Source organism: Bombyx mori, chromosome 14 (genome assembly GCF_030269925.1).
Source record: "Bombyx mori chromosome 14, ASM3026992v2".
Classification (NCBI taxonomy): domain Eukaryota; kingdom Metazoa; phylum Arthropoda; class Insecta; order Lepidoptera; family Bombycidae; genus Bombyx; species Bombyx mori.
Window position 1 is genome coordinate 8,105,241 of NC_085120.1, and position 17,187 is coordinate 8,122,427.

Genomic DNA, 17,187 nt, shown 5'->3' on the forward strand with positions numbered 1-17,187 from the left:
TATGGTTAGTGAGATTCTGGTTTTTTACCAAATTATTGGCAATTTTTGTTCTGAATTCGCCCAATTTAGTACTTGCTTGAATATCTTCTCACTTAGCTTATAGCGTAACTTTTTGAACATCCTTTGTTAGCTTAATCTGTATCTATCTGTACACGCATCAAGGACCGTTGGCAATACAATAATAATATTAATTTGACCTGATACCCTGACTAGAATCACCATTAAAACTATGATTAGTTTTTAGTTGAACGTGCTATTAATGTGTGTGTTATTTTGATTTATTTTATTATACTTAGAATAAAACATTTTGTCGCAGAAAAAACGATAGCAACACAGCCGGCGCAGTTTATGCAGCAGCCAATGCAGATCATCGCTACCCCCAGCACTTCTCAAGGTAAACGCAGGGATGAAATCTGTCTTTACTGCTGTCTTGGGAACCCCCACGGGTAGGCACCACCGTCCCGCCCATTGCTGCCACGAAGCAGTCTTGAGTTTCGGTTTGAAGGATGCGGCACCCTTTGTATCTCAATCTCAAAACGGAGAATTAGAACTCATGTCACAAGGTGGGCGACGGCATTTACGTTGTTGATGTCTATGGGCGCCGGTGACCACTTAACACGAGTCCCATAAGTCTCTTTGAGGCTGCGGCTCTTCCGCGAAATTTTTAGTTCAGGCATAGAATGTTACTTATTATCTTGCCTTGAAGAGACGAGTAAAGACGAAAAAAACCACTTAACACCAGGTGGGCTGTGAGATCGTCCACCCATATAAGTAATAAAAAAAAGAAGATATTAGGCTATAAAAATGCATGTTAAAAATGGCTTTTAGAATAAAATACAAAATTCTGTGTTATCTATATTTGATTCTTTTTTTTTATTGCTTAGATGGGTGGATGAGCTCACAGCCTACCTAGTGTTAAGTGGGCACTGGAGCCCATAGATATCTACAACGTAAATGCGCCACCCACCTCGAGATATAAATTCTAAGGTCTAAAGTATAGTTGAATATGCAATTTCGAAAAGGGCACATGTCGCATATTTTGTCAAATACGTTTTTCATATACATGTACTTTTGAGGCTTACCTACACCCATTTTATAATAATTCCAGTAATTTTCAATTGCTAATTAACACTAAAATATATCTCAAAAGTTAGTTTTTTAAATTTTACACTGCTTTAGAAAAGAATGAGTTTTTTTTCAGTTCCTGAACATTTTACATTTTCCGAGATGTGCCCTTTCGAAATTGCATATTCAGTTACAATGGCTGCCCACCCTTCAAACCGAAACGCATTACTGCTTCACGGCTGAAATAGGCAGGGTGGTGATACCTACCCGTGCGGACTCACAAGAGGTCCTACCACCAGTAAATAGATACCTTGTTCAGGCACCAGGTCGGAGTCTTCATTACCGGCTGCCCTGCAAACCGGTTCTTATGACACAGCATCTGTCACAGGTTCCTCGTGACGATTCGTTGTGTGTTTCAGCAGGTCTGAGTTACATCACCCAGAATCTGCCGAGCAATATGATGCAGAAGACTATAATAATCGTTCAGGGTCCAGCCGGGGGTGGACCGCTGACGCTCACGGTAAGCTTGAAACACATCAGCATGATCAATTATTGGTGTCAGCAAAAATGTCATAAGTACAAAACAAAACTTTTTAATTATGTACGTTTGTATATGATAATGACACGAGATGATAAAATTCATGTGGAATTAAATATGCTTCACATGTCTCCATGTAGAATTTATCAAAATTTAATGTCAACTGAATGCCGTGTGCGTTTTGTACTTAGGGCTGTCACGAACCAATTTAAGGGTCACGTGTTTGTCGATTTTTAAATTCTGATCAATCATCTGATATAATCAGCATTAGAGCATTAATTTCTCTGGATATATTAGGAAATTCAAATTTGTTCAAATTTGTTGTAAAGTAATTTTATGTCGGGGCACATAGACATCGCAAAAAGAATAACATCGTTAAACTTGTCATATGAAAATTAAGCCTTATCGGTATTAGGATAGCGGCTATTTTGCTCTTATATAAAGGACGAACGTGCTTATGTTTGTAGTTACAAAACCCGAATGTTCAATAGTTACAGTTAACCAATTTAAAAGGATAATTAAATTTTCATATGTAAGGTGAACAACCCTGGCGGCTTGGACGAAGGCACGCTAAACAGTCTAATAGCGCAAGCGACCGAAGCATTGACTCAACAACAAATAATACAGGTTAAAAAATAAAACATGACCAAAAAGTATCGCTAGTACTAATTTCTGTTGTCTATGGGTTCTCATTCGTTCATGCTAATCGTTCATTTTCCTTTTTGTTTTTAAAGTATATATATTTTTTTACAAATTTACATGTAATAACAGCGTTGTATTAACAAAATCTATTCATGTCATAATGCTTTTACTAATTTTCGATAAGATCACCTCTCCTTGGCTTGGTACTGTGCCAGCGATGTTTGGTATTCGTTTGGCTGTATGTCTGTGTATCCTGTGCCGGTGAAGAAGCTAACGTCAAGCTCGAGCCCGTTAAATGTGTGTTTAAATAACAATAATTTTCATTATAATCGAGTTATCATCTGTTGGGTCTGATATTAGTATAATTACAAACAATGTACAGTTTGCAACATTGATGAACTGTGTAATATTATGAATATATTTATTTGATAGTAGTATAGTCAGAAACACAAAATAAATATTTATCTTTATTTAATTAAAGATTTAAGCCAGTAAAAGACTTGAAAAATTCTATGCGTTTCCTCTAACGTAAATCATATTTCATTCATTTCTCATCTGCAAATATCATCGTTTTCTTCTTGATTTTATTCATCAGTTGGTTTCATTTATGGTTGCAGGATTTAAATGATTTTGTGCTTAATTAAAGTTGTGCGACTGGAAAATGAGCTCTATAACACAGTAAAAAGTGACTAAATTTTATTGCGCTACATCAAAATAGAGAGAGAGAGAGAGCTCAAATTTTAAACAAATTCAGATATAAATAAAAGAATATTTTTTTATTTGGCATTATTAAGTTGGCATTGTTCCGACAGAGATCTATAATTTACTGTCTAAAGTTTAAAAAACACTCGTATGGTATTAAATTCTGATGAGTTCTTTGATATTTTGAAGTCAACATGACTCGAAATTATGCATCAAAGTATTTTATACCCTAATTTTATAGAAATAAAGTATAATTTTGAACGTACAGAATACTGGAGTGATACAGTCGACCCAGAGGGTTATTGTCAGTCAGCCAACACTAGTGAGCACTTCACAGCCGATAACCGTTGTGAAGACTGCCATTGCTCAGGTTCATGCATCATTTGATATTCTTAATTATGCATCCATTAGAATGGTTAAAAAAAAAGAGTACTAAAAATATAGTTATCCTGCTCTCGCATGAAGTTGAATGTAAAAGTGCGAGCAGGACAGAGTGCTAAGTGAAAAAGTAGCTTCTAGAACATGTTGCGTCTTTCAGAATGAAGGGTTAAGGTAGAATTTTGCTTTGATTCTCATTAGGCAATAGATGAATTGTAATCTAAGTGTTTTTGATGTTCCTAATTTCCATTGTATCAAATTCGCGTATATCTTGGTTTTGTGCATGAAACGAAAGCTTTTTATTAAATGTGTAGATGAAAGTTTTTTTTTTTACTTAAAATATTTGAAGGCATGTCATGTTTCTGGGGGAAAAAAAGTTAATATCCTGAATTTGTATTCATTTAGATACGGTTTTCATTTACTGGTGATTTTGCTTCTTAGTATTCTAATTATCGAAATCAAACGGCTTTGTATCAATTATTTGAAAATTTCGTAAATGAAAAATGTTTTATTTCTCTAACGCCTCCCCTAAACTTACAGAACGCCCCTCAAATAACTCCAAGCCAGCAACCGATAATAACGACCCAACCGCAGCCCCACAAGGCTCAAATCGTTAGTCAACCTCAAGCGCAACAGATAGTTGTGACCCAGAAGCAACCTCCCACTCTTATCACCACGTCGACCAGCAACCAAATGATGCAGGGCACCCAGCAACTGATTCAGGGGAACCAGCAATTGCTCCAAGGGGGGCAACAGCTTATATCGGTGTCGAACAACCAGCCCGTGCTGATGAGTGCACCGCTGAAGGCGAACGTTCACAGAGTCGTGCAACCTCAGAGGAGTCAAGTCGTGAACCAACCGATGGCGACTCCGGCATCCGTTGTGCAGACTGACACCAAGAATACAGTCATTCAGAGCGGCGCGGTAAGTTCTAGAGACAATTAGTTCCTTTTCTAATTTTTATTTATTTATTTTGTTCATTCCATTCAATACAAAGTCAGGCTTACAGTTTGCACCAAAACGCCTAACTCGTTAACATAAAAAACATTATTAAAATTATTAAGTATTATTATTATGCTAAAGATAACATTATTTTGGAAAAAAGTATTCCCCAACTATCGGCAAACACGTCAGCATCCTGGATTTCGGACAGAAATTTGTTGAACAGCGCGATTGCCCTGGCCTACCTCTACGGCATGTAGCTCTAATGCATTTAGATTCAATCTCACGAAGCATCTTCTGATAAGCGGCTATCAGCGTCTATAGACATTGTAAAGCGATTGCCCTCTACCTCAATACATGAAGTCGAAGTCTGAATTGTGTTCTCACAAATGTTCGATGCTTTAAAACCGAACGCATAACTGCTTCTTTTTTTTTTTGAGGGATTTTATGACCTGGTTGGTAACTACGACCTTTAGGTCATGTCTTATAATAATTAATATTCTTATTTTTATGAAAAATTATAATATGGAGTGAAATGGAATGAATATGATTCATTTGAGAGATGATATGGGATGAAATATAATCTCAGTAAAATGATGGTCATTTACGGAGATTTTTTCAGTGGACTTTCTGGAGGATCCCGAGAAGCTACGTCCAGCGGCTTTGTTTCATTTTCCCACATTTGTGCACTTTCACAAATATTAAACAGTTAATTAACCACTGTTATTACACATTTAAACCCGAAGAAACACTAAATAGATAACATAAAACAAATCACACAACTTTACTCGTCGCGTTCCCGCCAAAAAGTCGCATAACTGCTTCGTTCGAGATAGATATGTAGTGATGTACCCGCGCGCGGGTGGGTACTTTACTGCCGCGAAGCAGTAATACTTTCCGATTCGAAGGGTGGGGCAGCCATTGTGCTGTAAAACTGAAAATTAGAACTGGTGGGTGACGGTATTTACTTTGTAGTCGTCTTCGGGCTCCGGTAAATCATTAGCATCGGCTAAACTGTCAGTTCGTTCACCCATTTAGAAGCAATACAAAATAATATAAAACAATAATTGCACCGAACTGTGCGGGCCCACACATTACTGCTATTAATTACGCAAACTCGCATTTTTTTGTGGGTTTGTGTTTATAGAAAGCCTTTGATCTGTGGATTTAGTGCGAGTTTTGTTAACATTCCCGATAGCGTAAAAGTTAACTCAAATTTGTATGGAATTGGAACACCGCCTCTAGTGGCAAACGTAGGCAAACGTTCCAACTCCATACAAATTTATGTTAACTTTTACGCTATCGAGAACGTTAAAGAACTCGCACTAAGCTCACTATATCTAGAAGTAAGTAATATCTCGGTAAACTATGATACGTTAACCATAATTATAGTATATTAGCTGTACCCGTCTGCTTCGTTGGGCATTTAAATTTAGCATTATTATTTTTCACCCCCACAAAAATTGTCATCATTAACGCCCCCGCAACTGGTGTAGGGTATCCAACACTCATATAAATATTAGCATTTCCATTAAGTACATGTATTTTCTACATGGATACCAAGTTTCAAGTCAATCGGATGCATGGTTATAACGGAACATCCGTAAAAACCAATGTAGATTTATATATTAGTATAGATGTTAGGACAGGGAGAAATAAATTAAATATTATTTTTTTATTTACAGAAAGTCCAGGCACAAGCAATGAGGCAGGTGATCACCCGGCAACCGGTGATGGTTGGCAACACGAAGATCGGCGATAAGGAGCTAGTTGTGACGCAGCCGGTAACTCCCGAGGTATCACGACATTTTAACAGACTTTCAAAAAGAAAGTTTCTCAATTCGGCTAGGTCAGGGGTTCCCAAACTTATTTTGTCTACTGCCCACTTTGAGAATAAATTATTTTAAGCGACCCCATTTTTTTCACCTATTTAAAAACCACTATAGGGAGAGCTCGTCGGTGTCTGGGAGTCCTCCTAGATAAAATTATAAATCACCTCCCAAGCCCCTACACAACGCCCCCGTTTTTTTTCTGGGTCTCTTACCGCCACCCTTTAGGCCTGCAGCGCCCACACGAGGATGTTATCGCCCACTTTGGGAAAGGCTGGTCTAGGTGGTCCAATTTTGATAGCTCTTCTTTAAATCGTTGTGCTTGTTCTTCACATGCAGTCACATTTAAATTTTATCAAAATTCAACTGGTAGTTTTTGAGTTACCCTCAATAATGCATATTTCAACTATATTGATGGTGTTGTCATTTTGACAAAATCTGTTTTAATTTTCTATTTGTGTCTTAAAGTAATTATTTATTTCGCATATGAGTTTTCAAAACGAATGTTGATTAATGAGAAATTTATTTATTAGCTAGCTTATTGGTCCTCACAACAATTATTCCATCATTGTTCCGGTTAGCCACAATAGCACTTTTCTACTATTTTTTATCATCTTATCTATTACTTCTATTTTATCAATTCGAACGAAAATACGTGTTTATATGAAGAGCGATCTGAAGTAGTCCATTGCGGCTCGACAAGTGGTACTTATCGGTTGCAATTTGTTTAATTCTTCGCTAATTACTAATTAAATCTAATCAGTCGCCGTGTAACAATAAGGTCGATTTTCAAATACCACGAAAAGCCGCTCCGGGTTTTCGTTCAGTAGCGTTTATCGTAATTTCTAGAAGAGTGTAACGCCGAAACCGCCCAAGTCGACGGCGACTCCGCCTCCCCCGCCGCCGCCGCCGCCGTGTCCGCGCACGCCTCCCTCCACGCACGACCCCGACACACCTTGGATCTGCCACTGGAGTGGATGCGGCAAGTGAGTTATCTACAATAATAATTCCATGTCCTTGAAAATATCTTATACTAATATATATAAATCTACAGTGGTTTTTACGGATGTTTCGTTATAACTACTGAACCATGCATCCGACTGACTTGAAACTTGTTATGCATGAAGAAAATACATGTACTTAATGGATAAGCTAATATTTATATGAGCGTTGGACTCTCTACACCAGTTGCGGGGGTGTTAATGATGAGAATCTTTGGGGGGGGGGGGGGGGTGAGAAATAATAATCTTAATTTTAAATGGCCAGCAAAGCGGACGGGTACAGTTAGTTATATAATAAAATTATAGAGGTAAATGTTAAAACTCCAATTGTTCCTACTTTTTTTTTAACCGTTAAATGTAATGTGTAATGACTGATTCGATAACTTTATTTCGTCATAGAAAAAATGTAATTAATAAGTAAATTTTAAAATCGATTTCAAAAGTGCTTAACAAATAACGATACGTTTTAAATCGATTTTAATTTAATATTTTACTAAATTGCGTTTATCGTAGAACGTTCGCGAACGCATCGGAAGTGTTCGTGCACGCGGCGCGGCGGCACTGCCCGGGTGGCGCGGGGGGCGAAGCGCCGTGTCTGTGGCTGGACTGCGACCGCGTGCCGAGGAAGACCTTCGCGCTACTCAACCATCTCACAGACAAGCACTGTACCGTGGCGGTCAGTATATTCATATTCTTACGCACGGGTAGGTACCACCACCCTGTCTATTTCTGCCGCGGAGCAGTAATACGTTTCGCTTTGAAGGGAAGTCGTTGTAACTATACTGAGACCGTAGAATTCAGCGAGGCAGCCGTGGTACTGTAAAAACTGAGACCTAAGAACTCATGTCTCGAGGTGGGTGGAGGCACTTATGTCGTAAGGGTCTATGGGCTCCGGTAACCATTTAACACCAGATGGGCTGTGTGCTCGTCCACACATCAAAACAATAAATGTAAAGCCCCACCCACACGCTAGTTTGGGTCTAAAACATGTTTGCATGTTGTACTTGAATTTTATTGAATACAAACAATAATCTAAGACGAAGAGAAAACATCTCGAGGTGGTAGTCACTTCGTTGTTAGGCTAATATAAGCACATTGACCTCTCCAACAAACTTCCACGCTACGATAGGAGTACCCAAGAGGCATTACGTACTCGCGATTCATTGCCATGCAATTTTCAACTTTATCTCCAGGCGTTAAAGGCGATTTACAACTCGCGTCGTCACACCGCCTCGGACGCGGACGGCAACAAGCCGGTGTCGGTGGGCTACCCTCCCAACGCAGCGCTGGCCGCTCTCAACAAACACGCAGCCGACATGTTCAACCCGAGGGAGCTAATGGTAAGTGTACGTATTCCATTTTTCTGTTGCTTAAAAAAACATTTTTCTATTACATAAAAAAACATTTTTCTATTACTTGAAAAAACATTTTTCTATTACTAAAAAAAAACATTTTTCTATAACTAAAAAAAACATTTGCGTCCCACACGTCACACACCTGTGGTTATCGGAAAAGGTAGAAACAAAAAAAATAATTAAATCCGCCATTTTCCTTGAGATATGAAGCAGTAAGCCGTGAAGCAGTAATGCGTTTCGGTTTGAAGGGTGGGGCAGCCGTTGTAACTATATTGAGACCTTAGAACTTATATCTCAAGGTGGGTGGCGCATTTACGTTGTAGATGTCTATGGGCTCCGGTAACCACTTAAAACCAGGTGGGCTATGAGCTCGTACACCCACTCAAACAATAAAAAAAAATTATAATTTTTGAAACGATATTCATTCGTTTCGCTAATAATACTTTTAATTCATGTTTTGTGAGCCAGCAATCTCAAATGAAGCCAAGTTGCGTTGTAATGCAAAAAGCGTGTAAAATAGTTTGTTATCACGCACCATGTTATTTCATTATTTAAATAAACAAAACGCGCATAATATTTAAATAAACAATTGTGTTTATTTAAACGTTTTTTTTATATTTTAAGACAGCTTTTGTATAAATAAAATAAAAAATATACAGCTTATTTAAAAATGAGACCTCTAGCTTTCGAGAATCAAAACATTCGAGAATGTTTACTATAGGAATTAGTTTGATCTGCAAAAGCTTTCTTTGTTTGTCTGTAGTCATTGTAATAAATAGCACGCGCTATTTCCTAATCACGCAAAAAGCACTTCATTAATAACGCTACGTTGTAACGAGAAAAAACATATCGATACAATGTTTTTTTTATTTTATTATATTTTTGTTTATTATAAGTAGTCACTTTCGACAAATCAGTACGACACGACTCCGGGGAGTTAGTTGTGTACCTTAATGTTTTATTATAATACGAAAATCGTGAACTATAATATATTAGCTTTTTTGCAAACAGTCCTTGTAGTGCTAAATGTAAGTGCAAAGTACAGTTTTCGAATAAGTTTCGCTTTAGGTAGGAATTAGGTTAGTAATTTTTGGTAGGCAGCGGCTTGGCTCTGCCCCTGGCATTGCTGACGTCCATGAGCGACGGTGACCACTCACCATCAGGTGGGCCGTATGCTCGTCTGCGCGCAAAGGCAATAAAAAAAATTGTAGAACAAATGGAACACGTGATTATGGTGTCTGAGACTGAAGTTTTTAAAAAGGACAAGAAAGCTCGTAGAATTAAATCGAATGGGCTTATTAAATCAATAGTGATGTACCGGGTCTCAGATTTTAGGCCGCGACCACTCGTAAAATATTATTTTTAATGCTTTCGAAAACGGATGAGTGTAACGTCCGTCTGGTGCCAAGTGCTCAATTTCGTTCGTAGGACGACTAAATCGCAGCCCAGTTTTAACGGTTAAGAGTTTGAATGCAATTTCTCAGCTTACATTTATATTAATGTGGTTATTGTAGGGCGAAATCTACTTACTGGATTTTTATTTTAACACCATATTTTTTATTTTAAAAAAACTCTTAATTACGTAATTTTTTTTCCTACCCAACCTGATTGTCGTGAGAGACCATTTCAGCGCAACCTTAACTAGTAGGTGCGCTCAAGGGGCTCAAACCTTACGACGTTGTCAACACTGGCCCTAGCAAGAGCAGTGCTTCACAGAATCTACCAACGGATCGGAAACGCGACCGACTCAGAAGATCCGGCGAGAAACTCACTGGGTTAACGTCGTCATGACGATCGAAGACATTCATCTTCTTTTAATTAAAAACCATATTTAGTGTGCCAGTGTGAACTAATATAAAAAATACCGCGATCTACCCACATACATATATACAATTTCTCAGTTTATATTTCATAGTTAATTCTCAGTTTACATATAGCTTTCTCGTTTCCCGCTCGTATTCCAGTCATCGAAGCGTGCTGCCGCCACTGGTTCATTAGTCAATATTAAATCAATTAACTCGATGATGCTTAAATTAAGATATTAAAAATCGTTCTGTAAAGTTCGTCACTAAAATCGTTCACTGTTCTATAATTTTTTTTTTTCTAAAACGACGGGTAGTTGGATCAATGCAAAGCCGCCGTCTTCCGTAACATGTCTTGTCGGATCCTCCGGATTTACTCTCGCTGCTTTTAGGTCTCTCAAGCACCGGTCACCGTCCTCGTCGTTTACGACGAAAAGTTCGATAACTAACCCATAGACACAGCCCACTGAGTTTCTCGCCGGATCTTCGCAGTGGGTCGCGATTCGGATCCGGTGGTAGATTCTGCGAAGCGCTGCTCTTGCAAGGCCTAGTGTTAGCTAATTCTCTCAGGTTGAGCCCGTGAGCTCACCTACCCGTCCGCGCGTAACTGGAATAGCCTCTTGGGCTACCAGTGAATAGGTAGGGAAAAAAAAGACGAGTAGATTTACGAAGTACTAATCACATTGATCCCCTCACGATTCGAGGTACGAGATTGATGTCGGAATCGTATCGTATAAATTGGATCGCGGGTCTGTTCCAACCAATCCGTGCTTGCAATAATCGTTGACGTCATCTATAGTTAGACTTCCCGCGCATTAGGCAGCCAGATGAATATATGGCGTTGTATGGGAGCCCGCGCACATAAGCAGCCCGGAACTCTTGGCTGTTGCAGCCAATACAACGCGTCTGTTGCACGGCAGCCAATTGCAGCCAGAGCGAGTGTTGTCGAATGTATGTATGTGGCTGCTGTCAGTGCCCGCGCACTTGCTGTAGCAGCCAATGCATATTCGTTTTGCCAAATGCTAGTTATATGACACAGCATGCTTGTACAGTCCCTTGTATTTCAAAAAAACCGGTCTGGGTATGTATGTACATCTTTGAAAAAGTTATAGAATAAGCCTTTTGAGTGCCGTTCCATCCAGAATCCAGTGTCTTTGCTTTGCGTTTTTTACGAGAAATAAAGTCCAAATCGCTCGACAAAAGCATCATAAATTGGGGTCGATTGGCTTCTATAACTGGCTGCTCAAATATTTCGGTTGCCGTAGCCAGGCTGCCTAGTGCGCGGGGAGCTTACCTCGTCAATCGCAACTAATGCACATACTAAGCGTGTCCCTCGTGTCTAACTCCCATAAACACAGCCCACTGAGTTTCTCACTGAATCTTCTCAGTGGGTTGCGTTTCCGATCCCGGGGTAGATTCTGCGAAGCACTGCTCTTGCTAGGGTCAGTGTTAGCAACACTCCGGTTTGAGCCCCGTGAGCTCATCTACACACGTTAGGGTGAAGTCGAAATAGCCTCTCAAGGCTATCAGCATAGGTAGGAAAAAAAGTGTCTAACGTCGTCTAACGTGTCTGTGTTTGTGCGCGCAGCAAAGAGCAGAACTCGGCCGCACCCCGGAGCAATTGGTGAGAAAAAAGCACGTGTTCATCTCGCTTTGGATGCGTTCTAATTTATTTGTTTGTTTGTTTTGTTTTGTTTGCGTGCTTTACCTTTGTTTTGTTTTTTGATTTATGTTGTTTGTACGTTTAAATATTTTTATTCAATTTGCGTTTTTTTTTTCTATGTTTGCCTCGGAACGAATTGGTTTGTGATTATTTTGGGTTTGAACGTGTCGTGTAGCTACTACGTACCTAGGTATAGTTGACGTCTCAGATCTAAACGCAGAGGTGTTTCGTGTCAAAAACTTTAATATTCCATTTTATCGTGATATAAATAAGGAAGCACATATTTGTTCATGCAAACTGAAGCTTGGCTTTATTTTTATTGGAGTTCGTATTTTCGTTGCGTCTACACTTGGAGAAAGCGGCACGACATGAGAACCCTCTTGCCGTGGCCGCTGGGAATTACATACCCAATCCTGTAGCCCGAATGGTAAATAGTCGGCGTCGCCCAACTCACGTCATTACGGATCCTCCCGATCCATTAACGGTCCTTTTAGGTACCTCAAGCACCGGTCACCGTCCTTGTCGAACCCGTCACTTGCGACGAAGGCTCGACGAGCGAACTAGCCCACAGACACAGCCCCCTGAGTTTCTTACTGGATCTTCTAAGTGGGTCGCGTTTCAGATCCGGTGGTAGATTCTGCGAAGCACTGCTCTTGCTAGGGTCAGTGTTAGCAACACTCCGGTTTGAACCCCGTGAGCTCACCTACATGTTAGGGCGAAGCTGTAATAGCCTTCCAAGGCTATCTGCATAGGTAGGAAAAAAAAAGTTGCGTCTATGAAATTCTGTCAATAGCACTAGATGTGCCGGGCCCTAGACGAAAGTAAACAGGAATAAGTAATATAGTTTTTAGTGACACCTTTAAAACACGAGGCTTAAGTATGAAATTTACTTCCATTATTTTCATCCAACTCTGAGCTGTGTACGAAGTTTTGAGTTTTGATTAGGTAGATCATTTGAAAAAAAATGGAAAAAGAAAAGAAAGAAAGAAAAATACTTTTTAAATTTTTTTAATTGCTTAGATGAGTGGACGAACTCACAGCCCACCTGATGTTAAGCGGTTACTGGAGCCTATAGACATCTACGACGTAAACTACCACCAGTAATTCAACCGATGTGTCATACGGATGGAAAACGTTAAAAATCTTTCTATGTGAATTAAAAAAAACTTCTATATAACGGGCTATATATCGATTCTGACGTTGACATCGCTACACACACTTGTATGATACAATATATAATAAACTGCCCCGAAACTCAATGTCAAGTGGGTACGGGGCGACGAATTACAACCTAATTCGTTTCACTAATTCAGGGAAAAATAAAAACAAAAATCCATTTAACTCGGTTAACTGAATAGCCAATACAAAATCTAGCGGAACTACGCCGCAAAATACCTGAAACTGCGGAATAAAGAGACTCAAAAAGTTACACGCGATTCGTTAAAAAAAACTTTTCTGAGGCGATTTTAAAATATCAGTATGTGACTAGTATTTGTTTTTAAGAAATATCGATTTTATTCGGTTTTTAAATGTAATAATAATCGATTTGAATTTAACGTAACGTTGTGTACAAAAGTGAGTTACACGGTTTGTCAATGTTAGGGTTTCTTGCGGAACATACGGGTGGTTACCGCCACCCTGCCCTTAAAATCTCCATAACAGTCTTTAGTTTAGATAAGAAGGGCGGGTTAGTCGTTTATACAACACAAATGAGACCTTCCAGTACGTGTATCGAGGTGGGTGATGGGACGGGAAGGGATTGTGACGTCCAACTGTCTTTATACTATAACTAGCTGTACCCGTCCGCATCGCTGGGCACTTAAAATTAACATTATTATTTCTCATCCCCAAAAAGATTCTCATCATTAATGCCCCCGCAACTGGTGTAGGGAGTCCAATGCTGATATAAATATTAGCCTATCCATTAAGTACATGTATTTTCTACATGGATACCAAGTTTCAAGTCAATCGGATGCATGGTTCAGTAGTTATAACGGAAAATCCGTAAAAACAACTGTAGATTTATATATTAGTATAGATTATTAAGAGATTGATCTACATGTCGGCTCCATTATCGTGTTTCTTGCTTTGCTAATCTCAAACTTTTGTATCTATTGGTTCTTTATTCGTTCGTGCTTTCATTGAATGCTTTCGGAAAGTTATTACGCAAATATAGAAGTATACAACTACAATTGTTAAATAAAAATATGATATATAGACAACAAAAAAAAAACTAGATTTTTCATGAAACATGCATGCTCTTATAGGTTGGGAAATTATATGTAATAAAATGGTGTGAAGATATTTTTGTTGTTAAATTTACGATTTGACGATGTCGTTTTTTGTTTGTTTTTTAAATAGTATTGTTAATGTGGAAAGTCCTCGGTAATGTATTTTTGTGTTGATCCAGGACGAAAATGAAGGTCCCGTAACGAAGAGCATTAGATTGACGGCCGCCCTCATCCTGAGGAATATCGTCATTTATTCGAATACAGGAAGACGGTGAGTTTTAAATTTAAATATGTTGTTATCTCCGACTTTTCATACCCGATCCGGTGGAATGGTAAACAGTCGACGTGGTCCTAAACACGTCATTACGGATCCTCCTGATCCATTAACGGTGCTTTTAGGCATCACAAGCACCGGTCACCGTCCTCTTCAAACCCGTCGCTTGCGACTAAGGGTTCGACGAGTGAATTAACCCACAGACACAGCCCACTGAGTTTCTCGCCGGATCTTCTCAGTGGCTTGCATTTCCGATCCGGTGGTAGATTTTGCGAAGCACTGCTCTTGCTAGGGCCAGTGTTAGCAACACTCCGGTTTGAGGTCACTTACTAGTTAAGGTTACGCTTATATAGCCTCTCAAGGCTATCAGCTTAGGTAGGAAAAAAAAACCTTATTTATTTACGTTGTTTCAGGCAATTGCGTTCGTACGAATCGCATTTGTCCGCGATCGCGCTCAGCACGGTCGAAGCCTCGCGCACGATCGCCCAAGTATTGTACGACATGAACAACATATGAGAATCGCTTAATGGGCACAAGCCCTGAGCGGACGTGTGAAAAGCAGAGCCGCGTTGAAAAAAAAAAATTTTTTTTTCTCTAACGTCATATAAAATCGGCCTTAAGCGTGGCACAACAAGAAATAAAATTTTTTTTTTTCTCTTTAACGTCCTATAAAATCGGCCTTAAGCGTGGCGCAACACGAACTGTCATTTTGTATGTCTAATACATGATCAGTATTTTATGAAATTTTTAAACGGGTCACGTTCGATTGTGTGTATATGTCTTATTAGTGCGCGAACGAGTGGATCTAGACTTTAAGTATAGTTTTTTTTTAATAAAGTAAGGTATAATGATAATTGTTTTGTATGAATGAAACTTGTTCTACTGTAAGTTTGAGAAAAAAAAAAACAATAGAGACTTATGTTTCATTGACAACTAATTCGAACGAAGTTCCGTTTGCTTTATCTTTTTTGTGTTTGTAATAAGTAAAGATTAAAAAAAATAAAAAAATAAAGAGTTAGTTAAACGATGCATAAAATGAATGAAATGTGTATGAAGTTGGTCTTGCAATTTTTTTTTCGAGAAGATGAAAAAAAAATATGTCACTATTTTATTATTTATTATAAAAATATAAAATATTTTTGCATTTTCTCAAATAGGACGGTAAGCTGAATCGATAGAGAAATGCCTCAGTTACAATATCGTATTCAATACAAATTGTATGTAATATTGTAAACTCTGTTCCAATATAGATGTATTTTTATATTCAAGAGATTAATGTTTGATTCGATTAAAATCGATCAGACGAACAAATGCAATCGTAGTGATTATTACTTTTTAATACTTAATAATTTAGTCGATTTCGATTTAAGTGCTTAACGCGGAAGACTTATTACAAAAATAAATGCTGTATCGGACAAGCAACTGGTTTTCGATTATCAAAAACAGTTAATACACAATTCGGCTTAAAAAACTCGTGTAGTCAGAATACAAGATTAGTTCACGGCGACGAAGTTATTAAATGTTAATTTTTTTTAGATATTCCACATAAAACCATGGACACAGTAGTGTGGTAGTGCGATTAAAGTGGTAATAGTACTCGTAAAATTTAAAACAATATCATTGTTAATGGTTAGCGACTTTACGGGAAAATACGATTATTTTATTAACTAAATTAACGAAATAGCGGTTATTCCAGATATATTAATAATAATCAATAGATCAGTCACACACACACACACACACACACACACTCACTCACTGTCTTCTAGCCCCAAATGATTCCCAGTATTATGGGAACCAGAGACTGACTGACTTTTATATGTTTAAATATGTAGATAATAAACATCCAGACAAAAAATCACTGTTATTATCTAATATAGTGCTTATGTCTAACGTTCAATTTACTTGTTTAAATTTGGCGTTCTCATTTGAAGACTGTGAATGTATCAATGAATGTATCTTGTAAAGTTTTACACATAAAAATTTAATTTAATTTAATTTTTATTATACAGAGATCTTACTAATTTAGTGTTCCGTGGATTCTGAAATGCTAATCGCTAGAGATTGGCTAGTATTGGAACTGTTTAATTAGCATCAATGAGTACGTTCGAATAATATTAAGAGCTATAGTATTTTTAAATTTTAATTTTTTAAGTAGCTTTGTAAGTTTTAACACAGACTCACAGACTTGATTTTTTTATGTAATCTTACGTTCTACTCTACAGTTTTTGTGTCTAGACTAGAGTGACGTCATAATTTGTGTAAATTAATAGACGGGTTGTATTTGTTTTTTTTTTTTTTTTTTTTAATAAATAAATAAACATAAGTGAAACGTGTTATTGTGTTTTATTTATATCATGTTTTCAGTGTCCATTGCTTAATTGTTGCATTGAAAGTGTGGGATAAGGGTTTCGGGTCCCCGGATGTTTCCTCTAAACACGTGCCCTGGAACCTATACATGTGCTCAACCACTAGTCTCGATTGTGCAAACCAGAGACTTGAGACCTTTTAGATGATCACTAGCATGTCATAGTCTGAAGAGAAGTTAGTTAGTTTAAAAAAAATGAAAATGGTAAATGAATAAATCGGTTCGCAAGGAATAGTTAGGCTTGATAGTTACAATAAATCGATAAGAGTTTATTCAAGATTCAAATACTGTAGAATCGATTGATCGAAAATTGACAGGGAAAACATTAAAATATATCGCAGATACGGTGCGATAACGTCACTTATGCAAATTATCTAATTTTTCAGGAGAAGTGTTG

General features: G+C 38.1%; 1 protein-coding gene across 25 annotated transcripts in view; it reads left to right on the top strand.

Moving 5' to 3' along the window:
- LOC101738029 (AT-rich interactive domain-containing protein 2) overlaps positions 1 to 16,758 on the top strand; it is a 49,004-nt gene extending 32,246 nt beyond the window's left edge. For 9 of the 25 annotated variants that reach the window (XM_038015353.2, XM_038015358.2, XM_062672090.1 and 6 more), the window contains 12 exons: positions 317 to 394; positions 1,485 to 1,585; positions 2,141 to 2,230; positions 3,216 to 3,317; positions 3,866 to 4,249; positions 5,953 to 6,063; positions 6,946 to 7,082; positions 7,611 to 7,773; positions 8,291 to 8,443; positions 11,843 to 11,878; positions 14,328 to 14,419; positions 14,836 to 16,758. In XM_038015353.2, the coding sequence (XP_037871281.1) occupies positions 317 to 394; positions 1,485 to 1,585; positions 2,141 to 2,230; positions 3,216 to 3,317; positions 3,866 to 4,249; positions 5,953 to 6,063; positions 6,946 to 7,082; positions 7,611 to 7,773; positions 8,291 to 8,443; positions 11,843 to 11,878; positions 14,328 to 14,419; positions 14,836 to 14,938 (1,550 nt within the window). In that variant the 3' untranslated portion in view covers positions 14,939 to 16,758. The remainder of the gene's footprint in view (positions 1 to 316; positions 395 to 1,484; positions 1,586 to 2,140; positions 2,231 to 3,215; positions 3,318 to 3,865; positions 4,250 to 5,952; positions 6,064 to 6,945; positions 7,083 to 7,610; positions 7,774 to 8,290; positions 8,444 to 11,842; positions 11,879 to 14,327; positions 14,420 to 14,835) is intronic. The other 16 variants (XM_062672102.1, XM_062672106.1, XM_062672109.1 and 13 more) reach the window with 12 other exon arrangements.
- Positions 16,759 to 17,187: the final 429 nt, after the last annotated feature.